Source organism: Aspergillus wentii (genome assembly GCF_001890725.1).
Source record: "Aspergillus wentii DTO 134E9 unplaced genomic scaffold ASPWEscaffold_6, whole genome shotgun sequence".
Taxonomy (NCBI): domain Eukaryota; kingdom Fungi; phylum Ascomycota; class Eurotiomycetes; order Eurotiales; family Aspergillaceae; genus Aspergillus; species Aspergillus wentii.
In genome coordinates this window covers 2,141,163-2,163,947 of record NW_024467837.1, presented here as the reverse complement: position 1 = coordinate 2,163,947, position 22,785 = coordinate 2,141,163, and the positions used below count along the sequence as shown (strand labels likewise).

Here is a 22,785-nt window from a genome sequence, read left to right as displayed (position 1 = left end):
TTGCTATATATCTCACTCAATACTACATCATAATCAAAGAAAAATATAGCATCTATCTAAAAAGCAAAAAGCTCACCTCGGGGGCCAGCCCCTTGGTTATGAAACCCATTCAGCCTTTTTACATGAGCCCAGTTCCTTGGTAGCAGCCTCGATCCTTTCAGACATCCAGCCAGAAGTGACTCCAGCTTTCTTTCCTCCTCGTTTGGCCACCTTCGACGTCAGACATTTGCTCGATTCGAAGGAGTACTGGAGGCAGTCTGGGTTCTTGACGCATTGCGCTTCGCAGTCTGCAGGGCTCTCAGCCGTTTGACCACTGTCGTCTGCAGAAAGATTGTCCCAGTTTGATTCAGTCGCCTTGAGCTTTGGTTGGATGAGGTTCTCAAATACATGGCTATGCAAGAGGTTCGAAATTGGGTTCTGATATCTCCGTTAGTAACGAGCTCAATATCAATTGACTTCTTGCGCTTACCTTGGTGGACCAGTTCTCCTCAAATTCCCACATTTCTCGAACATCATCTGCTGTCAAGTGGTGGTATGCTACTGGAGGGATACACCATGGTTTCTTTTGATAACCTTCGGAGAAAAAATCAAACTCCCAAGGTGTCGACCCTTGTAGCATCGGCCATGCCCAGAAGAGTTTGACGCCTGCGTCGCCGAGGGCCTTCCCGAGCACACAATCACCAGCCCAATGGCCATCGGTAAATTCGTCCCATTCCTTGACTCGAGAAGCACGGAACTCGGATACTTTCTGCATAGCAGCGTGAGAGAGTACGAATCCAGACCCCCCGTGTCCAAAGACCACATCTGCAATTTGCATCTGATTCCCCAGGTATTGCGGTTTAATGTGATCGAATGTCGCCAGCCACGCCATCAGATTCGGCCAGACCATGTACGTGTCGGCCTCGACAAAAACATACCATTTCGCATTGTTGCGAAAATTGAGCGTTTCGTCAATCATCGGCAGGAACTTCCATTTGTCTAGTTTCCAGCCGGGATTATCGGGCTTTCCGAATGGAGTACTTTCATCATGGATATTGTCGTTTGATGTCAGAGCTTTGCGCCCGGACTCGCGAAGATTATTGTAAATGGCAAAGTCGGAATTTGTGCGCTTCACGGTATCCTCGACGCTGCGGAGAACATCATGGGCCCGAACACCAGCGATATCTTCCTCAAAATCTGAGAATACGACATAGTGGGGAATACATCGCAACGTGGTATTAAAGTGCACAGGAACCTTTTCCAGTGCTTCCGTGACTCCCGTCTTCAGGACAACCAGGACATCTTCGAGGCCAGGAAGATGAGGACACTCAAACGAGCTGGGCGAAACGCTTGAGGAACCAGCCGACACGTTTTCCGCTACCTGTCCATACGGCGTTGACCAGAACAGATAGCGCACCAGCAGGAGGCTCAAAGAAGCAGAAAGAAGGTAAATCCATCGGCGCGGAGGACTGCCTCGGGTACGTGAAAATAGCATGAATGAAGATGCTAGCCGACTTCCATTTATTCAATTTTGAAAACCAGAAAATTCTCGGTGTTAAACTCCAAGCTCTCAACAGTCTGCTGGTCTAGCATGGGTTAAAGATTTGACGTTCATGGGGCCAGATTTCCAGTTAACAAGTTGGAGTTGGCACGATGCCTCCATCTCGACACTAATGACGACCAGTCTTGTCGGGCCGACGATCACCGAAACGCTGATCTAATATCCAGAAATAAAGCCCCTGGTGGTTTACGACTGATAATCTTGCACATATTTGCATTGCCAGAAAGGCTGGTTCAAGCGCAACTTACGGAATGCGAGCAGAATGGCCAGTAAGCACGGTCACTGTGGTGGGACACTATCAAATCCATTTGTCTCAGTTTTCTCCAACCCACTTGGGAAATAAGCACTGGCCACAGCAGCCACCAATCAAGAACAAGACCCTGGGACCCTCCTTCAGGGCCTAAATATGGGGACATGAGGTTTCTTGGGCTGTCATCATCGATCCAATTCGGCTCTTGCGGCACTAAAATGGCGAAGTCAAAAGCCACAGCTAAATAAACTTCCCCGTCGTGGTTACGAGCTGCTAACTTGCTAAGCCCCATGCCCCTAGGGAACAATAGGAAATGAAATGCCGGGTTCCCACAGTAGGTATCCGGAAAAGGGTCATCTGTGGCCAATGCCAAATCTACTGCAGAGATTGACAGTAGATATGGAAAGTTTCTTACCCTGCCTCTAAATATGTTTACGCTCGGGCTTGGGGGATTTCTGGTTTTCTTCCAACCCAGTTTCCATAATCCTCATCGCCTTCTGCATCGTTTCAAACGGAGGTAAGACAAACCATCTATTCTCTGTTTGAAACAGCACGATGTGGACTCTCTGGGTCATCCCTCTTCTTGTTTCTTATTGTCTAGCAGCCTGTTCCTCCGAGCGTCTTCCCCTGCCCGGAAGCTATGCAGATGGCAAGTTTGACTATCCGGATGGAACTGCTCAGTGCTTCACGCAGGGCTCTTCTATGAACGTCAGCTGGGAGACCAAGTATAGCACCTCCAATCTATGGTTGATCCATGGTGATAACTACAACAATCCCACGGGCCTTGCCTGTGAGTATCATTCGAATCTGCGTTCGGCAATGAAGTCTTCTAATAAGATCTCCCAGTGAATACAGGAACCAATTGGTATGAGTGGAAGGTTGACTATAATACAAACAACCATTCCATGCCATTCTCTTTCCGAGTCGTCGACACCCAGGGAACATCAAAAGAGCAAGCACAAGGCGGCTTCGTGAGTGGACAATTCTATGTCAGTTTCAATTCTGCCTCATCCACCGCTACCACGACATCTACCTCGTCAGCGACAAACACGGGAACATCAACACGGGAACCTACCACATCACCCACTACTACCGATTCAACCAGGAGTGCGAGCAGTGGCAGGTCTTCCCATGGCACTACGCTTGGTCTAGGACTTGGTGTGGGACTGGGAGTAGCGGCTTGCATTGCTGGTGCCGTCGCTTTCTTCTTTTTTCACAGAAAGAACTCACCATCTAGCTCCCAATTCTCGAGTGTCCCCAACAAAGAACCCTCGGAACAACCTACAGAGCAGCAGCCTATATACGAGGCGGGAGGACAGAGTACCCAGGAGTTATCCGGAGACAATAGCTGGAACAGCGGCGCTGGACACGGGACAAACCAACGATTTGAGATGGCCTGATAATGGAGTGAAGATGTCTTGTTTCCACCTCACGATATCATGAGGTTGTTTCTATATATTATATACCCAGCAGCATTTAAGCTGCACGTACCTATATTATTAATGAGTTCAAAGCGTGGGCAATGTGAAATTTTTAGAATAATGTGTTTCCCATTTAATTGCGTTCGTATTCGGAGATATTTTTATATTTGGCCCCCAACTATCAGCCAGTAGAAGAAAGGATAGACAGCAGCAAAGATCTGAGGGTACCTTTCGTTCCACACCATATAGGTTACTCCAAAGACAATTTGAAATCATGCATGAGTACCCCAGTATAATAATTAGCATGATGGTTTTTTAGCAATGAGAATGAAATGAAAAAAAAGAAGAAGAAGAAGAAGAAGAAGAAGAAGAAGAAGAAGAAGAAGAAGAAACGCCCCCACGCAGGATTGACGCGGACCTCATGATAATCATGATAATACAAGTCATGCACTCACACTCCAAACTATGATATGAATCAATCCATGGCTGAGCTGCGCAACTCCATAAAATAAGTTCAAGAAAAAAATGCATTTATATAAGCTTTTGCTCCTACCTACCGCGGGCCTAGGATCTAACCAACATAAGTAATATCCATGGGGGTCACTGCCAATTGTACAGCATTCTCTGACTTTATTTAGAATAGTGCCTGGCTTATATTAAGCTCTGTATCAACACTCTTAGTAGTAACCTTCCAGGTACGCCATGTAAGATCCGCTTAATCACCAAAAGTGCAGCACCAGGCAGAGGCCCATCCCAATTACTCAGGACCACGTCGCCGCTGGACAGGACCCGTACGGTTAAGAATCTGCAGTGCTTGATCGAGTCATTGCCAAAGAAAGTCCTGGAAAGCCTAGTTAACATGGGCCATAATCTCCTACTCCTTCCAGTGACGCAGCTGGTTTACAATCTGCCTGATTGTTCTGCAGACATAGAGTTCAAGGACTTTCTTAACGGGAGGACCGGGCCGGGCTGTTAGAGGAGGAAGAAGAAGAGTTGATGGGTGGTTACTCAGGCTGAGCCGTTTGTAGGAACGCGTATCATCCAGCCAGAGATCCAGGACAGCTCAGAGAAAGCCGCGTGGGCCACCAGCCGGTTCCAGGGCAGTCCGCCACTAAGTAGCTTTTTTTTTTTAAGGCAAGACCTTTTTTTAAATAAAAGTTAGACAAGATCTGAAAGAATCATGAATTTGTTGATCTAAATTCATTGCATACATCCAAGATCCTATCCTGAAGACTTAACAAATCACTTTTAGGTTGTTAATGAGCCAGTGCACGTTTAACAATGTCTGAAGCGATATTTCAGTGTGTTGGCCGTAGGCTACTACCATCAATGCTGAAGGTCAAAACTCGACCAGATCGAAATCCAATAGCCACTTGACTACCTTGCACATCATAACTTGTTGGTCGGAAATCTGGTGGTAGCCGAAGCACAGGCACCTTTCCACAATATATCCACTCCTCCGTAATCCAGATATCTTTAGATGACTCCAACGCAGTGCCTTGTCTGTCCGCGAGGATGCTTTTGACTTCAATCGGACCGACGTCTGTCACAAGGTATGGAGCACTTGTTGAGAACTTTAAGGTGTCAATTGGCTCTGACGTTTTGATTTCCTGCCATGAACGGAATTTAAAGCGACTACTGATAGTTCGCCCAAGATACCGTGAGGCCTTCCGGCACCTAGCAGCGTCCCATAGCTTGATGCTCTGATCAACGGTTCCAGAAGACGCAATATGCTTACCATCTGGTGAGAAGGCCACAGCACAAACTGAATCTGAGTGGCCATGTAGCGTTTTCAGAAGGACACCTCTGACAGTATCCCATAGCTTAATGGTTTTATCATTAGACCCAGATATGATCTGTTTGCCATTTGGTGAGAAGGCCACAGTATTAATCCTGCTTGAGTGGCCAGCTAGTGTCCTCTGAAGCTCACCTGTTGCAGCATCCCATAGCTTTATAGTTCTATCATCAGATCCAGATGCAATCTGCTTGCCATCTGCTGAGAAGGCCACAGTATTAATGCAGTCCACATGGTCATCTAATATCTTCTGAAGGTTGCCTGTTATGGTTTCCCATAACTTAATGGTCTTCTTAGATCTAGATATGATCTGCTTGCCATCTGGGGAGAAAGCCACAGTATGAACTGAATCTGAGTGGCCATCTAATGTCTTCTGAAGATTATCTGTTGCAGTATCCCATAGCTTAATAGTCCCATCAACAAACCCAGATGCAATTTGCTTGCCATCTGGTGAGATGGCCACAGTATTAGCCCAGTCTGATTGGCTAGCCGGTGTCTTCTGAATGGTTTCTGCTGTAGCATCCCATAGCTTAATAGTCCCATCAGAAGATCCAGATGCAATTTGCTTGCCATCTGCTGAGAATGCGATAGAATAAATCCAGGTTGAGTGGTCAGCTAGTTTCTTCTGAACACTGTATGTTGTAGTGTCCCATAGCTTGATAGTCCGATCAAAAGCTCCAGCAGATGCAATGCGCTTGCTGTCTTGTGAGAAGGCCACGGCATGAACTTCATATGAGTGGCCAGCTAGTGTCCTCTGAAGGTCACCTGTTGCAGCGTCCCATAGCTTAATAGTTCCATTATCAGCAGACGCAGAAGATGCAATCTGCTCACTGTCTGGTGAGAAGGCCATGGCATAAACTTTGTTTGAGCAGCCAGCTAGTATCTTCTTCTGGTTGCCTATTGCAGTATCCCATATCTTAAAAGTCTGACCAAAAGTTCCAGCAGATGTAATATGCTTGCTGTCTGGTAAGAAGGCAAAAGCATTAACCCTGCTCAAGTGACCAGCTGGTAGTGTCCTCTGAAGATTGCCTGTTATAGTATCCCATAGCCTAATAACCCCATTATAAGACCCAGATATAATCTGCTTACTATCTTGTGAGAAAGCCATAGCATAAGCTGGGTCCGAGTAGGTAGTTATTGTCCTCTGAAGGTCACCTGTTGCAGCGTCCCATATCTTAATAGTTTTATCATCAGATCCAGAAGCAATCTGCTTGCCATTGGGTGAGAAGGCCAAAGCATAAACTGAGCCTGAATGGCCAGCCAGTATCTGAATCAGAGATTCCCAAGAGTCTTCCATATGTGGGATCTTTCTCAACCATGTAGGGGTTTTCCCCAGATTTTCTTTTCTCACAACACTTGTCTCAGGGCTGAAAATGATGGCAGAGCTATAGGTCTGTAATGGCCAGTTTGTGAGCATGTGGTAGTGTCGCAACAGAAACCGTTTCGTATCTTGCACTAGAATTGACAGAAAGGGGCTATCCTTTAAAAAAAATAAATGTTAATTAGAAATCAAAACGGGAAATGACCTATATAGAATACGTACTTTTGCCATACTTGTTAGGGCTTCTAGTCCTTCAATAGCGCGTGGTAGCTTGTCTAACAAACTTAGACATTCCAGCCATTCAAGTACTTTATTATGGAGAAATGTAAAAACTGCTCCTGGCTCAGCAAGTGCATTCTGTACTGTGATAGTTTGCTTAGCGCTCTTAAGATGTTGCACCCAGAAGCTAGCTGCATAATCCACACTGGCTAATAATGCGTTTTTTTTCTTGTCCAAAGCTTCTCTGGTCGAATCTGGTCGTGGTAGTCCAACGAGATTGATCACCAGCCGTTCAGATAAATGGGACAGGCAGCTCATTGCAATCTCATCATGCCCGTATCTTTCCTGCAAGTTGAGTTTAGATTGCCCAGCTTTTCCAGCTAAGTAGTCTCGAGCAGACTGATGAGTAAACTCAATGGTGGTGTCTCGCATCTTGATAAATGAAGCACATCGATCAATTAATGCCCTAATAGCCACCTCTTCATCATCATCCAGACCTGCCACACTACCCACTTCTTCCACATTTAGGGGTCGATATGCCATCATCATCACCTTTAGTAGTCGCATACACATCTTCACATCAGCTGGCTCACCCTCACTGAGCTGTTCAAATATCCGATGATAAAAAGGATGCAAACCTGGTGGTAAGGCTTGGACTATCATCAATGCATCATCCCGGTGCACACTCTCAAGCCTCTTACACACCAAGCTTACCCACAAATATGTTCCTTCAGCCTTTTCAAGCAGCTGAAGCGCTATCTTCTGTCGTAGCGTTTCTTGATATCTGTGGCGACGAGCGAGCTCATCTACTTTAAAGGCAATGTAAGCCTTTACAGCTTCAGAAATGTGTTCCATGTTGAGCTCTAGGCTGACTTGCACCTGATCAGATCCAACTAACAATTCCCGCTCCGCGCTGTCAAGCGGTCGGCTTGTTAAGACCCATTTGACTTTGGAGGGATGACTTAGTCCCGTTCGGACAAGGAGCTTGAGGAAACCCGCCATGCCATCATCCTGGCATTCATCAAGAGCATCTACAATCACGTACACTCTTGAGCACTTGCAATCGTTCAACATTTTCATGAAGATGTCCCAAAGCACTCGCCACGAGGTAATGTCCTTATCAAAGCAATTTTTCGCAGTATCCCAGTGGCGTCGGAGAGTTTCTTTGAGCTCCTCTTGTTGATTCACCAATTGCAGAATCAGCCCCTTGATAATCGCTGGAAGAGTATTGAGCTCATAGTCGGCATTTTGGCAGAAAAAATAAGTCACCACTGTAGAATCGTTCTGTAACTGTAGAAATTGCTCGACAAGACCAATTGATATCATGGTCTTTCCTTTGCCAGCGCCACCCTTAAGCCAAAGGAGACAGACTCTGTCTCCGTCTCGCCAACTGACATAATGAGGGTCTTGGAGAATCCATTCGAATGATTTGTAAAGTAGCTTATCCTTGCTCTCTATTAGTCGGTTTTTGACAACCAACGTATCAGGGCATTGTAAAGCGCGGAGACAAAGTTGATTAATGTAATCAACTGTATGTGCTACAAATTTCTATAAGCTTCAAACAACCACTTTTATTACAGGATCCAACATACAGGTGGTAAAGCTAACATTGTTTATTTGTGTAGACCCGGGCTGGGCAGTATTGCCTTGGATATCAATGTGGGGTGTCATAATCGCGTGCACAATTGACTTGGTTTTATAAAATACACAATTGATGACCTTTTTAGGTGACCGAAATGTTTTGTTGCAAGAGAGATACCTCTTGACGCTCGTCGAGTCCATCTGTCATTACTCTTAAATAAGACAAGATCGTGCTAGTCTTGTTGTTGGGGGATTCTTTAAGCGCCAGCCCCCATCAATCCTGAAACTAGACCAATGACAACACAACACATTGTCTGTTCTGTGACACTTCCTGCATGCCAAGGCCTCCTGATCAGGTGCGGGGCATTGTGATTGCCTAAATGGCTTTCATTTTTCGCATTCATGATTCTTTGTTCATTGTGGATTCTTTGTTCATTGTGGGTTCTTCGTTCATTGTGCTGCAAACTCATTATATTTTTATTATTCAAGTCTCCTGTCAATTCCACAAGATGGCTGAAGCAATCGGATTAGCGTCCAGCATTCTAGGTCTAGCGGTTTTTGCTTATGACACAAGCAAGTCATTATATGAAGCCATTTCAAGTTACAAGAGCCAGCGAAAAACCATCAGAGATCTTCAGACTGATATAAGCTCTCTTGTCACTATACTTGAATCAATCCAAACACAGGCACGAGACTCACAGGACGATAAGAGGTTAAAGCCCCTTCAACAGCCATTGGAATGTTGTTTGGAAACATGTCAAGAAATGCGTAAAGCGCTGGATATGTGTACTAAACACTCAGGGGAAGGACAGAATAGTATTCAGGATTGGCTCAAGATGCGATATCATGAAAAGAGTTTTGAGGACATGAAGCAACGGCTCGCCAGTTATAAATCGACACTTAGTATTACTTTTGACGCGATCAATATGTAAGCGGGTAACAATCTCTTACATACTGTACAAAAGCTAACTCTGCTAGTCGCGTTCAATGTAGCACAGAAGATTCATTAAATGATCTGAAAGACTCGATCCAAGGTACCAAAGAAGATTTGGAAGATCAACTGGATCAAGTGCGAGAAACTATCAGTTCTGCGGATGTTTCAGTCCAAGGAGTCCTTCAAGCTGATCAGACTCATTTGCAAAAAAGTCTTGAGAGTCTTGAGCGGGCCCAGTGGGTTATAAGTACAACTCAACCTCAAGTCATTATCAAGAGCAACCGAGCTGTTCAAGGCAGCCGCGCAATCTTTGGTACAGATGTATCTCAGCCAGAGTTCAGCATGAATGTGTCAGGTAACGAGGCCGGTTTAGGTGCTGTAGTCTCTGCTGGGGTCCATTCACCAGAAACGCTTCAAAAGCTGCTTGGGGATTCTCGGACTCAAAACTTCGCACTCTTACTCCAAGCACTACAGACTCAACCCCAAAGCACAAATGCTTCCGCTCTGCAAAATCTTCTACACAACCTACAACTTGGGCCGCCGGAAGGGAACCATGCTTCAAACTTAGGGATCTCAGAAAATTCCAATCCAGAAGTATTATCCAGACACCCGTACGATCCATCGGGCCAATACATGGGGAGGTAGTCGAGAACGACGAAAGTCATGGATAATGATTGATGGACTTTCGACTCATGTATATACCTTAACCCCTTTGATGCGCATAGCTTTCTCATATCCCCAAGAATGAACTTATGCGTCTTGTGATTATATTCGAGTTAGTTCAAAAGCTGCTCAGTATTAACCAAGTGCCTCTTCGGTTACCTATAATCGCGTGATTCAGCTGATTTAAACAGATGTGCTCTGCTGCCGGAGTCAAGCTGGTGCACTTACTTACCACCTTACTCCCTGCAACAGGAGTAGTCAGCATGGAAGGCTGAGTTGCGCAGGAGAATATTTGTGATGTTATTAGGAGGATATGTTATTCCATTTGTGGAGTGATTAATGCCTTTCTGACCTAGGCATCTTGACTAGCGATAACATGGTATCAAACATGGGTAGGAGTCGACTCTCACTGCGGTGGGAAAGAAAAAGAAAAAAAGGAAAGCCAACAGCCCGTTTCGAACCACCGCTCTCCTGGTAACAGCACGTGCGCCGGAACACTCCTACCTCCAATATAGCCTTGTAAGAGGAGCAAAAAAAACTGGTAGCTTCTCTTTGATTGAGCGTGTCATCCTTAGTGCAGGGGCCATGCTAATCTTCTCTGTATCGTTTCAAATTGACCAAATGCCCGAAGGCACTTGCTAATCGTTGAAGTGAAATATATCCCCTCCCAGCGGGACATCTAAGCGTTGTGATTGGCCGAGAAACACGTACGGGAACATCAAAATGAATGGCCACCGGGCATGCTTCGACTGGGCGGCGACAAGCAACTGGAACTGAATAGTTCTGGTACGGTAGGTAGTCTTATATTTAATATATGATTTCCCAGTGGCAAAGGAATTATTATGGCAAATTCATTTATTTTCTAATGATATCGCTGCGCTGCGACCATGAGCATGGCCGTTGCCAGTCGACTACATCACCTGATCCTTACTGGACCTCGAACTCAAGAATCTAATTTCTCGGAAAAACCAATATCTCCTGGCAAGATGGCCGAGCGGTCCAAGGCGCCAGACTCAAGGACTACCTTCGGGTAAACCTTCTCTTGCAAAGCAAAGAGAGTCTTCTGGTCTCGAAAGGGGCGCGAGTTCGAATCTCGCTCTTGTCATGTCTTTTTTGTTTTTCTTTTTGTCGATTCTCTTTTTTTCCTCTTTTTCTTATTTATTTGCACCATGCTTTATTTTCGATTATTGTTGTATTCTTTCCAACTGAAAATGTATGGAACTAGGTGAGCGTCGCAAAACTCAACAACCTGACATGGAATTGGAGATATATAGATTGGGTAGCTATCGTGGACACAATTATCGACGAAACGTTCACGAACAGAATTCATAGTATAAACCCCCTCAAGTCTAATGTACATTCGAACAAGGTTATATAAATATGCTAGATTATCAAGATAGTCCTTTCAATATTAGAATAGCAACCCATATGTAGATACCATTGCTATCCACAATCGAGTGACTCGAACCAGCCCTGTATCAGCGATCAGTTCTCAATATTATGCGATCTTCATAATTCTGGCAGGGCATGTTGGGGTTTCTAAGTCTAGTCACCCCATGGGGTATTATGAACTGACTTCCCACATAAACGTGGTGTTCCCTAGACAGCAGTTCCTGATCTGGATATATGCAGCGTTATTCTCACCACGGTTGATGCTTGTCAAGACCACAGCTATTGAAAAGTGCGATCCGAGGAACATCGCAGATGGAAGATAAAGATCTAAAAATAAACTGCATGAAGATCTTCAAACGCATGCAGTCTTCTTGGAAGAGTATCGTTCTTGGCCCTCCACTTCTCGTGTTTATTCCCCTGATTCGGATACGAGGATGAACATCGTATCAATCATGTTCCAATGATTTAACACGACGTTCTATTCAATATGAACAAGTACTAATTATATATTTACAATGACGTTTATTTCGTATTTAATCTAGAATCTCGTCCTTTTGTTCCTTTTTGAGTAGATCTTCATGCTATACGAGAACCAAGAAGGACGATGCTACCCCGTAGATGATCTGCAAGCCTCATTATACAAGATTTTCAAAACAATGTTTTGTTCTTAAATATCGCATTCCCACCCTCAACAGATATCACAGACTACACAAAGTCAAGTCAATCTCCATACCCAAAACAACCACAATGAAGTTCTTCACAGCAACCCTCCTCACCACCCTCATCACCAGCGCCGTTGCCATCCCCGCCGACAACTCGAGCAGCGAAGATGTCGGCAAGAAAATCCTCGACACAGCCCTGACTGCTAAGGGAACACCGTACGCCTGGGGAGGTGGTACTTGCAAGGGTCCATCGCACGATCAGCCGCCGTACAAGTACGGCGATGTCGGATATGACTGCTCTGGCCTTGTCTGCTGGGCTGTGTGCAAGGTGACAGGCCGTGATTTGTTCAGTGAGGGATTGCGTGTTACCTCGTCTATGTACTGTGCTCCTGAGAAGAAGCTGGGATACAAGTATGTTTCATTATTCCTATATCAGGACAGAGCTGACCGATACAACCAGGAAATACCCCTACTCCAAGCGTCAAGCCGGAGACGCTGTTTTCTTCGGTGGCAAGTGTGACTGCGACGATAGAGATACTATCCACCATGTTGGATTGATGATGTGAGTTTCATGTTATTGTAACTTTTGGCATCTGCTAATTATGATAGGGACTCGGGTGATCGTATGTGGAATGCTCCCAATGACCGCGTCAACAAGGTCCAAGAAAACAGCATCGAGAAGTTTGGCGAGAAGCCATGTCCGTATGTCATTCGGTTCACCGAATAGACAGGGATGAATAGATAGATATTCTATTATCTGGATATGTAATTAAAACACAGACGAACAGGCAATATCATTTGGTCATTTTGGGTATGAAATAAGATTAAATACAGAATATGACAGTTAAAAATATTAAAAGAATATACCAGACCAAACATTCTGAATCCATCTCAACAAATAAACATCACATCTCATCTATTTCCGGCTCTCTCTCCTCCTCCGGCGAAGGCTTCGACTCCTTTCCCTTCTTCTAACTGGACATCTGGAATCCTTCCCGATCAGCACGAACCTAACCCAAACATCAGCAAACACTCCATTATCCTGGAAATTCATATCAATACCGAAGCCTCACTCGCTGTAGCGTGACTCTCATCCCAATTCGCCTTTCCGTCTGTCTTTTCGGACACTTTTTGGGCCAAAGGCGATGACTCAAAGTCGTCAGGGAAAGAGGGTGCCACGGAGATCGGGGGAGCTTCTGTGGCGGGAGGTTGGTGCTGGGCGATTCCGTGGTAGGAGGCCCTGGAGAGGCGGAGGAGAGTGGATAGGTTGGTGATGCGATGGCGGACGATGGCGGACATGATTGAGGGTATTGTGAATTGTTTTATCAGTATTGGAATTGATGAATGTTATGAGGCTAGATGAATGGTAATTAATTGGTTTGATTAATGGAGGCTGAGGGTTGCGGCTATATCAGCGTTGGTTGGGGTGTCGATGTCATGATGAGGTCAACCATTTCCCGTGACTGGGACCAGGAGTATATTTGAACCTTGACAATGGAATCAAATGCAGAAATTAAATAGAATATTAGTTATTTATTAAGCTAATTCTTTTATGGTAGATAAATTGAAGCAGGTGCATTGCACATGAGATATCTTGACCGCTTCAGAGAGGAGGTGACACTATATATTTATTGTGACAAGGAATGCGCAGACTAGATGATCGGAACTTTATTCGTTATTGTGGCAATCGATATAAATAGTATACTATCTATTGATTATTCCATTTGATAACCATTCTAATAAATAACAAAACTAAAATTAGGCTATCTGAGCCATAACTCATATCAGATAACTATAATCTCGCCATATCCTGATGCAGCAACCCAGTCAAACACAAAACCCCCCTCATCAGTCACATATCCCGTATGCCCCCCAGCCAAAGTCACCAAAGACACATCCAACTCCTTCGCCAACTACCACGCAGGATAACTCGCCAATTCAGGCGACGTATCAGCCCCTCTAGCCACGATCATCTTGTCTCTATACCGCTTCAACCCTCCACATCAACTTTATGACAAAGAATCGCCGACAACTCATTATCGAAATAATACTTCATCATCCCTGCCGGCAGCGATGCTAACCGTCGACATGTAGGCGTGACTTTAAACCGCTGTCAGTCTGAGTGACCGTGTAGGAATGGCATGAGGAGACGATTCGCGGCCCCGATTCCGGATTCGCCGTATGTAGTTATGATGAGTGATATCCTGGATCGAAAGGCGTTGGTTTTGAGGATATTCTGGGATGGATTCGATCGTGATTGTGTAAGTGGACTGCGGAAGAAACCACGACGATCATACGTGACGGCTCTTAAATACGACGAGAGACTCGCAGCACAGGATTCGTAAAAGACCGCAGTGCCATTTCCGCCTGGGATTAGCACGAGGAGAGGGCCATCCTTTTGACTTCGTAGTAAATGGTGGCGCCATTGACTGGCAGTGTGGTTGCCTTCATTGTGAGCGTCTAGGCCAAGGAATAGCTTCCTGTTAAACGACAAACAGAGTTAAGGCTGACTATCGGTAGGTCGTATTTGGGTATATTGCGGACGGAGTGGGCGTTTCCCCGAGCTGAAAATGGCAGACAAATGGGGATATGCAAGCATCAAAGGTAAATCTGCATCAATAGTGGACAGACAGATCGTCCCAATATAGCAGTGCGGCCAATAGTTTTGGGACGATCCAGCGGAAAAAGGGATCCATTGGAGTATATCAGGCGCAGATGCATGCACTGACACCTGTTCTGTGGCTGATGGAGTTTGATTGCATTCACATGAAGATAGAACAGCCCATCCACCCCAATTTCTCACATATCTTATGATAATTACGCAAGAGATTCGAAATATAGGCAGAATACGAACTTGAACTCTAGGCATGAGACAATAGAATGGTGATCGCATGATGTGAGTACTTATATAAGATGGGTGGATAATTTCCACACAAAATGCCAGCCCAACAGCCAAAACAGGTCATCATCGTAGGCGGTAGATTTGCAGGCCTCACTCTCGTCCACTGTCTATCACGAAACAACATCGACTATATCCTCCTCGAGTCGCACAATGACATCACCGTGCGTCTATTGGGATATATACTGTGGAATTTCATGGTTGATACAGAGGTGTTGGATGTTCTACCGATGCCATTGAGATCGACTGCTGCCATGATGCCTTTCTGAAATAGGAAATATACGAGGTTATATTGGATTATGGACATCCTATTATTGATTTATGTACTCAATAGATTGTACCCAAATTCACTTAGCATAATTCTGATGCCACGTATAATCCGGATTCTCAATCAATATCCTCCGAATAGCCTCTTTCGCCCCCGTTGGCTCTCTCCCCAGCACCTCCTTCATCAACGGATGCGTCATGCTAGCCTCTCCGTTCGCAATACCCTCATACCACGACAAGAGCGTTTGGAAGAAAGCCGTTGGTTTCGCACCAGTATCATTATCTCCATTAAGTCTGACATACTCATCTGCCGAAACAATATCCAGCTTAACATCGCGCCCAGTCGTCTCGTTGATAATATCCACCACTTCAGAGAAACTGATACTCTCCTGTGCCGTCAGAAGAACAATCTCCTTTTCATGACCACCGGATATGATGAGGCGGGCTGTTGCTTCGCCCAGTTCCTCGCGTACTGTGAGTGCCATTCGCCCGTTGGATGGGAGGGTGATGGTTGTGCTTTGTGGATACCAGTTGGCGAAGAGAGGAAAGGCGTTGGTGTAGATGCCTTCGCGGATGGATGTGAAGGTAATTCCAGATCTACTAATTAGTTATATTCGATGGAAGAAATGGGAGAACTCACTTTCTCAACATCTCTTCTGTCATCAAATGTGCCTGCTGAACAGCCACTTTGGAATCAGACCGAAACCCACCAAACGCAAGCGACGTATACCAAACCTGGCAATTAGCATGAATCACTTCAATATAACCTATGGAAGAAACTCACATGCCCAACGCCAGCCTTCTTCGCTGCATCTACAAAATTCTGATGCTGCACTCGTCGCACCTCATTATCAAACGTATTCGTACTGACAAACAGCAGATTCTCCACGTCGTGGAATGACTCTTCTAACGTCTTTGGATCATTATAGTCAACATGTCGAAAGGCAATTCCTCGATCAGTGAATTGCTTCCTGTTTGATTCGCGCGATGATGCAGCTGCGTATTCGGATGCGGGGACGTTGGCGATGAAGTAGGCGAGGACTTGGGCTCCGAGGCCGCCTGTTGCGCCGGTGATGAGGTATTTCAATGTCATTTGTCTTATTCTGTATATTCTTGAATGTGTTTAATTTTATTTGGGAATGCCTATGTTTTATATTGCAGGAGTAATCTCTGGATTGGTAAACATTCGGATTAGAATCCGCGTCGGTCGATTAATTGCGCCGGTCATTCTGCTTACGTTCAATACGAGGATTATTAATGCATCATCCTTCTTTTCTATACTTTCTGAATCTGACAGCTATTAAGATTATAAATTATAAATTATGCATTATGACATCAACTCGCACTCAATCAAACTCTCCACGCTACTCCTCACAGTCCAAATATCCACAATCTTCAACCCAACACTCTCCACCAACTCCCTCCACTGCCTCTCTGTCCGTTCCCTCGCAGCTACATCCACCATCATAATCATATCCAGCCCCGTAGCCTGCCAATGGGCACCTGTGTCGGGGATGATGTTCTCATTTATGAGGATCTTGCTGTACCCGGGCGTCATGGCGCCGACTAGTTTCGAGAGGATTATCTGACACGACGAATCGGGCCAGTCGTGGAGGACAGAGTGGAGGTAGTATGCTCTTGCGCCTGTATTCGTTAGTATTTATATAAATGGATAGAGATGATATACCCTTGACAGGCTGTTCCGTGAAGAAATCATGCGCCATGACATCGACCCCATTTAGCCCTTCAGCCTCGTCCAAAACAGCTGGTATATCCTGCAACACCAACCTCCCACCTGTGCCTGGCCACTTGGATCTGAACTCGTCAGTATCATGCCCTTTATTACCTCCCACATCGACCAGCAACACATCCTCATCGCCCGTCCTGGCACCATCCAACAATCGCTCCTGAACAGGATAGAAGCCTTTATCCATCCAACTCGGTCGTCCCTGATGGTACACAGACATGAAATTGTTGAATTGCGTCGCGAGGGCAGGGCCCGATGAGGGGCTGTGTATGTATTCGAAGAAGGGTTTATCCGTGCGATAGCCCATCTGGAAGGGTGCGTTATGGCCGTCTGTAGGATCGCGGTAGTTGGTCTGTCTGAGGTAGGCTGGGAGCGCTTGGAGGGCGGAGTGGCAGCCGCCAGATCTGGTCGATTAGTCTTGTAGTCTTGATGATGATGAGATAGATATCGAACGTACATGAATGGCCACGCATCGCTGAATCGCTTTATGGCTAGTGTGGTTGAGAGTCTGGTGGCTTGGTATTCATCCATACCGGTTTCGGTGACGACGCCAACGGCAGCGAGATGTTTTAATATGCGGCCTTTCATTAGTCGAGTATCTATTTATTGTATAATGAGTACGAACCAACTAGAGCAGGCTCAGCACCCGATCTACTCGCCAGTTCCGACACTGGTTTGGGCTGCTCACTATGCGCGAGTAGCGAGAACAGTCCTAGATCGATACCGACTTCGATTGCATAAAAGGCCGTTGACTGGAATGTGAGAAGGTATAGTAGATATAGTAAGATAAAAGGATACCTGTGCCCAGCAATATCTCAACATCGCCTCTCGCGGTGTCTCCAAGGCATAAATCAACGACTGCGCTGCTTCGACCAGCTTCAGTCTTGCCTCTGCATCTCCGTCATTGTAAGCCTTTGTCTGCGCTGTGATTGTATCTACTAGTTGTGGGAGTTGGTGAGGAGCATTAGGGGAGATGGCGATGTTAGGATCGACGGTGTCATTTGGAGTGTTGGTGACGACCATTGTGGGCCCAGTGTAGAGAGGAATAATCTATATCAACCAGATGGAAAGTATCAAGAATATGGCAGATAATGGAGATCAGCGACCGGACAAAGGGAAGCATAAGTACGGACTATCAAAGTATCAACTATAGGAGAGAAGCTTATTTGCTAATGGTGGAACTATACAGGATAAGATAATCAAGAAAGATCTGGTGCTCTCAGTTGCTTCATAAAGTAGGCCATCTTTATGGCAGGATACGCAGAAATGACAGAATGTCGGTGTGACAATTTACAAAAAACAGCAAATGTCTGCATAGAGAGTGTGTTGTTCATAACTGAAAGAATGTCTGCATGAGAGATATGCCGCTATTAGTCATGGAGATCACTTGCTTCTCTTGGACGCCTTTATAAAGCAAACGGCCACAACGCCCCAAACCAGATCGACCTCCGATGGCTAAGCATGGGATTGGAATAGCCAAGGCATGAACCATGCACAGAATGTCAAAACACGAACGATCGAAGCCCGAATTCCTGCATGTAGAAACCAAAACCCACTCTTGACAAATTGCTACTCGTGCTTCTTTTTCCCCCTCCAATCAGAACACGAGAGTTCCTGGATATGCGGATTGACAGCACGAGCCGTTTCGGTGGAGCTTCAATAGTTTCGATTCGGGAGTCAAAGCGCATGCCCTGATTGCGTCCTTTTGGGGTAAATTGTGGATTGGATCGCGCCTTTTGGGTTTTGTGTTCAATAGTCCGTCATGTTGGTGGATACTGAACATCTCGTAGAGTTTGGGTATCTCCAGTCATCTGTCATCTGTCTGTCATGTCAATGCCGAATGCCAAATCTTGGCCAAGGTTAGTACTACCGCAGCTATGATAGACTATTGAATTCTCCGTAATTACCCCATGTGGACTACTTCATTGCCACATGGGATCACCATCCCGCCCAAACGGCCAGTCTCCGTCTGTCCGTTCGTCGTCATGGATGAATTCTGTGGATAAGCCAAAGTTTCTTTGGTGAGGGGATGATTTTCACCCCTATACCCTATCCTATATACCCTCCATCGCCATGTTGGCGACACCTTTCAGTGGAGGTCCAGGGCAGTCATTCTTTACACACATTCTTTTATATCCACCCTCGAAATGACAGGACAGGCGCCGTTGGTGATGGGTGTGGTGTGGGTGTTCACGGGGTTTACTGCATTCATCGTGATGGCGAGGATGTTTATTCGATCGAGGATTCTGCGAAATGTAGGATTGGATGATTGGTTGATCGGTATATCCATGGTAAGAAATCATTGTGATGTGATATCTAGCACAGGACTAAGAACTAGATCTTCGGCATCATCTACGCCATCACCACCACCATCAGCGTCTCATTCGGATACGGCCAACACGCCTCGACATTATCGCCCGACAACGTCTCCAACTCTCTCTTATGGTGCTATATTTCTTTCATCTTTGGCATTCTCTCCTTTGCAATTCCCAAACTCGCCATCGCGGCGTTGCTCAATCGACTCTTCAACCCGGGCTACTGGAATCGCATCTGGCTCTGGTTTCTGACTGGGCTGGTGGCTGTCGTCGCTGGAATCAATATCATCGTGCTGTTTACGCAGTGTACGCCAAAAGTGGCGATGTGGAAGACGGAATTGATACTCTCTGGTCAAGCAAAGTGTCGCGATCCGTGGATTTTGGTTGGATATGCGACTTTTAACGGGGGTGAGTCAAACTCCATCCAATGAATGAACTAGGCTGATGTAAATGGATAGCTTTCTCCGGCTTTGCGGATTTGTATCTGGCCGTCTACCCCAGCTTTGTGCTGTGGAAGCTGCAGTTGTCGCTGCGGAAGAAGGTGGCGTTGAGTGCCACTCTGGGCTTTGGTGCTGTGTATGTCTACCTCACTCTATACAGATGATATACTGACTGTCTAGTGCCTGCTCCATCGCCATCGTCAAATGCGTCCAACTCAAAAGTCTCGCCGATCTATCCGATCCTACCAGTATGTCCTACCCTTATCCATCTATACAACAAACTAACAGAACAGCCGCCACCGTCCCCCTGGTAATCTGGACCAACGTCGAAGCCAACATGGTCATCATTGCCTCGTGCATCCCAACGCTGCAACCCCTCCTTGAACTCATCATGGGCAAACGCAAACTCTCCTCCTTTGCCCGCTCAAACCGGTACCAGCAAAGCACGACCCAAGTCAACCACAGCAAGCAGTCGAATATCTCGAAAAAGAAAGTCAGTCACAAAGACGCGGAGAGCCAGGAGAGTGTGCTTCGACTGCCTGGGGCGGATGAGGGGTTTTATAACATACGACGCACGGATGATGTGTGTATTGAGTATGAGATGTATTCGCCGACGTTGGTGTCGCCGAGGGATCAGAGTAGTTTTGATTAGACGTTCTTTTACTATTTTCTATGATTGTTTATGTTGTTTATATGGATTGGAGATGGTTATGGATATAATTAATTTATAATGGAGGCGCTAAATTGCGCAATGCATACAGGGATGATAAGCCTCACCCGTCCTCTTTCATTTCATCAATCTTAATCTGTATGTCAGCAACATGCGCAGACGAAACGGAAAAGCGGTCTCATGCGAGCCATGTCGCATCTCCAAGATCCGATGCGATCATGCAACTCCAATTTGCGAGAAATGCAAATTGCGGGGTTTTGACGCCAAGGTAAGCAGCGACTGATAATCAGGCACCATGTTGATAAATGCAGTGTTATTATCATCCAGCACCTTTGACTCGACAGAAGAGAAAGGAGAAAGAGTCAGTCACTGGTAACAGGAACAATACAGAAGAGTCAGACAAAGAACGTACGACTGCCGGTTATCTCGGTTCGACAAGTTTCACATCTGTCTTTTCGACAGACTCGAATCGGGATATCGCTCATGCTGCACTGTTTCCATCGACCAGAAACTTGCTGAATGGGAATAACCCGAGTATCGAACAAAGTCTTGTTCAACTTGTCTGCTCTTCGATCTCGCTATGCGAAGAGCTGATCCGGGGCTATTATTCACGGAGTTACTTTACCGTCATTCCCTATCCGCTTATCTTTGAAACTGTTTCTCGTGCTCGACAATATCTACAGGATAGCCAGAGCGACGAAAACCATGCAGCCATAGCAGCTAAAATAACCCAAAACTCCAAAAAACCGTTCCAGATATCGCCGCAAACAACACTCGACGAATTCTACAACCTCTTCACAGGTCACAGTCTACGATGGGAATTCATCGGAGTCATATTCTCCCTAGGTGGCTTCGGTGCTCTCATCAACCCATCTCATATGATATCAATAAACGGCGACAGAACAAAAGCCCACGCATTCGCAGCTGAGATGCACACGGCAAGCAGTGCCTGTCTTGAGATTTGCGAACGACAGCCCTCCATGAATGATATCATCATCTGGTTGCGCAGCTCACATATGATTCTCGCTACAGATTTAATGGGTGATATCAGTATGTCTACCTCTTGATGATGGGCGTGAACTAATGATAAACAGACCATCCCTGTTACCGATTATTCGGAGGCCTAGTATTCGACTGCTTTGCCATGGGACTACACTCGCAGACTCGCTTTGAATCCGAACTGCCATTTTTTCTATCTGAAACTCGGAAGCGGATTTTTGCTGCTATTTCGCGGAGGGATAAGAATCTTGCAACGGCATTGGGGCGGCCACCTCTCATACATAGGAATTATTGTGATATTGTGCCTCCGTTGGATCTTGATGATGAGGATGTTTTGTTATCTGGGTCTGAGTTGACTGCTGCGTTGAGCAAATTGGATGATGAGGGATGGAGTAAAAGGTCCATTGAGGATAGGAAGTTCTGGCCGGCTACTGTTATAAGAATGAGATATCAGACGAGTGTCTTCCGAGAGGAAGTGTTGGAGGTGACGCTGGGAAAGGCAGACTCTGATATCCTATACGATATACAGAACTAATCTATACAGACAAGTAATCAACAACCGCCACACCACCTGGACATCCATCCCCCCTTTCTTCCACTACACTCCCACCCTCTGGACCCAACTCGATCCCACCGCGACAATGGTCAGCCTCACCATCCACCTCGAATACCTCCAAAGCGTCTTCCAACTGCACCGCATCTCCCAATCCCGCACGCACACCGACACCCCCGATCTGCTCGTCACATGCACCCAAATGCTCTCCGCCGTGCTCGACCTCACCAAACAACTCGAATACCGCGACCAGATCCGCGAGCGATACTCGTGGATCTTCCTCGTGTACGGATTCCCCAGCGCGGGTGTGCTCGTCAATGAGTTGAGGGCGTGTACGTTTAGCAATCGACCGCTGCCGGGTATTTCCCGGGCGGAGGTTATTCGGAATTTGTCTGTTCTGGTGGGATGGTTTGAGAATGCGTCTGTGCCGGGGAGGGGGGAGTATCAGGCGTGTGTGGAGGCGAGCAAGGTGGTTGGGGGGTTGTTGGATGAGATTTTGGAGTTTGAACCTACTGAATTGGGAAATTGGGATAATTCTGATGTGTCTGTTCCAATGAATAGCGTCAGTTTTGATGAGCTAGAGACGAGTGAGTTGTTTCTGGGCTTGCTGGACGGGTTGGATTGGGATATTGCGCTTCCTGGGTGGGATTTGGGATTGGATTCTACATTCTGATGAGACGAAGTTGATTGATTTAAACTGGTTTCGTAATGGATATTGATTATGCGAATAAGTCCATAGACAATCATCTCCTGAAATCCATCCGAATGACCAATCCATCCTTCAACATCAGACCCCAGGCATAATACATCTTCTTGGTTCTGGTACCAGACGCCACATCCACTGCATTTCCAGAACGTCGTCAGCAAGCTCCACGCATCTGATCTCCATCGATAGCAGGAACCTTTCCCTGATGGTGATTCGAAGAACATGGTAGGGTAGTAAGGTTATAGACAATATGAAGAGCAGCACAGGGAACCTATTTCTTCGAAGGCAAAGAGGAGTGCTTTTATTTATGCTGCCTGTAGGGTAATTCTATTCCATGCAGAACAAGCTGTCTGCCTTCATTCACGTGGAAATGTCGGACCTATGGATAGACAACCGCATAAATAGGAATTT

The 22,785-nt window shown here is 46.0% G+C and overlaps 10 protein-coding genes and 1 non-coding gene across 11 annotated transcripts; 6 read left to right on the top strand and 5 right to left on the bottom strand.

Annotated features, from left to right (window-relative positions):
• Positions 1 to 96: 96 nt before the first annotated feature.
• ASPWEDRAFT_174852 (glycosyltransferase family 31 protein) lies at positions 97 to 1,474 on the bottom strand (the record flags this gene model as incomplete). The annotated part of the gene is made up of 2 exons (XM_040831283.1): positions 97 to 417; positions 470 to 1,474. 2 exons carry the CDS (start codon positions 1,472 to 1,474, stop codon positions 97 to 99), a joined length of 1,326 nt encoding a protein of 441 aa, XP_040687123.1.
• An 871-nt stretch (positions 1,475 to 2,345) lies between these two features.
• Positions 2,346 to 3,190, top strand: ASPWEDRAFT_30521 (uncharacterized protein; the record flags this gene model as incomplete). The annotated part of the gene is made up of 2 exons (XM_040833427.1): positions 2,346 to 2,580; positions 2,637 to 3,190. 2 exons carry the CDS (start codon positions 2,346 to 2,348, stop codon positions 3,188 to 3,190), a joined length of 789 nt encoding a protein of 262 aa, XP_040687122.1.
• Positions 3,191 to 4,399: 1,209 nt separating this feature from the next.
• ASPWEDRAFT_160208 (uncharacterized protein) lies at positions 4,400 to 8,301 on the bottom strand. Its single transcript, XM_040829784.1, has 3 exons — positions 8,139 to 8,301; positions 6,550 to 8,084; positions 4,400 to 6,486 (listed from the first exon to the last, which is right to left on the bottom strand). The coding sequence occupies exons 1-3, from the start codon at positions 8,215 to 8,217 to the stop codon at positions 4,510 to 4,512; spliced, it is 3,591 nt and encodes a 1,196-aa protein (XP_040687121.1). The 5' UTR covers positions 8,218 to 8,301; the 3' UTR covers positions 4,400 to 4,509.
• Positions 8,302 to 8,636: 335 nt separating this feature from the next.
• Positions 8,637 to 9,706, top strand: ASPWEDRAFT_30519 (uncharacterized protein; the record flags this gene model as incomplete). Its single annotated transcript, XM_040833426.1, has 2 exons — positions 8,637 to 9,055; positions 9,106 to 9,706. 2 exons carry the CDS (start codon positions 8,637 to 8,639, stop codon positions 9,704 to 9,706), a joined length of 1,020 nt encoding a protein of 339 aa, XP_040687120.1.
• A 998-nt stretch (positions 9,707 to 10,704) lies between these two features.
• Positions 10,705 to 10,829, top strand: ASPWEDRAFT_t162. Its single transcript has one exon. It is a non-coding gene; the product is annotated as a tRNA-Leu (tRNA).
• Positions 10,830 to 11,863: 1,034 nt separating this feature from the next.
• ASPWEDRAFT_174848 (C40 family peptidase) lies at positions 11,864 to 12,505 on the top strand (the record flags this gene model as incomplete). Its single annotated transcript, XM_040831282.1, has 3 exons — positions 11,864 to 12,189; positions 12,239 to 12,340; positions 12,388 to 12,505. The coding sequence occupies 3 exons, from the start codon at positions 11,864 to 11,866 to the stop codon at positions 12,503 to 12,505; spliced, it is 546 nt and encodes a 181-aa protein (XP_040687119.1).
• Positions 12,506 to 12,749: 244 nt separating this feature from the next.
• Positions 12,750 to 13,077, bottom strand: ASPWEDRAFT_174847 (uncharacterized protein; the record flags this gene model as incomplete). Its single annotated transcript, XM_040831281.1, has 2 exons — positions 12,750 to 12,788; positions 12,841 to 13,077. 2 exons carry the CDS (start codon positions 13,075 to 13,077, stop codon positions 12,750 to 12,752), a joined length of 276 nt encoding a protein of 91 aa, XP_040687118.1.
• A 1,861-nt stretch (positions 13,078 to 14,938) lies between these two features.
• On the bottom strand, positions 14,939 to 16,133 carry ASPWEDRAFT_160204 (putative NmrA-like family protein). Its single transcript, XM_040829783.1, has 3 exons — positions 15,729 to 16,133; positions 15,585 to 15,679; positions 14,939 to 15,541 (listed from the first exon to the last, which is right to left on the bottom strand). The coding sequence occupies exons 1-3, from the start codon at positions 16,035 to 16,037 to the stop codon at positions 15,025 to 15,027; spliced, it is 921 nt and encodes a 306-aa protein (XP_040687117.1). The 5' UTR covers positions 16,038 to 16,133; the 3' UTR covers positions 14,939 to 15,024.
• A 138-nt stretch (positions 16,134 to 16,271) lies between these two features.
• ASPWEDRAFT_114785 (uncharacterized protein) lies at positions 16,272 to 17,714 on the bottom strand (the record flags this gene model as incomplete). Its single annotated transcript, XM_040828524.1, has 5 exons — positions 16,272 to 16,588; positions 16,632 to 17,095; positions 17,149 to 17,272; positions 17,317 to 17,443; positions 17,490 to 17,714. 5 exons carry the CDS (start codon positions 17,712 to 17,714, stop codon positions 16,272 to 16,274), a joined length of 1,257 nt encoding a protein of 418 aa, XP_040687116.1.
• Positions 17,715 to 18,744: 1,030 nt separating this feature from the next.
• On the top strand, positions 18,745 to 20,226 carry ASPWEDRAFT_138454 (uncharacterized protein). The gene is made up of 5 exons (XM_040829376.1): positions 18,745 to 18,982; positions 19,030 to 19,414; positions 19,465 to 19,582; positions 19,627 to 19,694; positions 19,740 to 20,226. Exons 1-5 carry the CDS (start codon positions 18,839 to 18,841, stop codon positions 20,096 to 20,098), a joined length of 1,074 nt encoding a protein of 357 aa, XP_040687115.1. The 5' UTR covers positions 18,745 to 18,838; the 3' UTR covers positions 20,099 to 20,226.
• A 41-nt stretch (positions 20,227 to 20,267) lies between these two features.
• On the top strand, positions 20,268 to 22,438 carry ASPWEDRAFT_185815 (uncharacterized protein; the record flags this gene model as incomplete). The annotated part of the gene is made up of 4 exons (XM_040832102.1): positions 20,268 to 20,384; positions 20,428 to 21,166; positions 21,211 to 21,592; positions 21,660 to 22,438. 4 exons carry the CDS (start codon positions 20,268 to 20,270, stop codon positions 22,339 to 22,341), a joined length of 1,920 nt encoding a protein of 639 aa, XP_040687114.1. The 3' UTR covers positions 22,342 to 22,438.
• Positions 22,439 to 22,785: the final 347 nt, after the last annotated feature.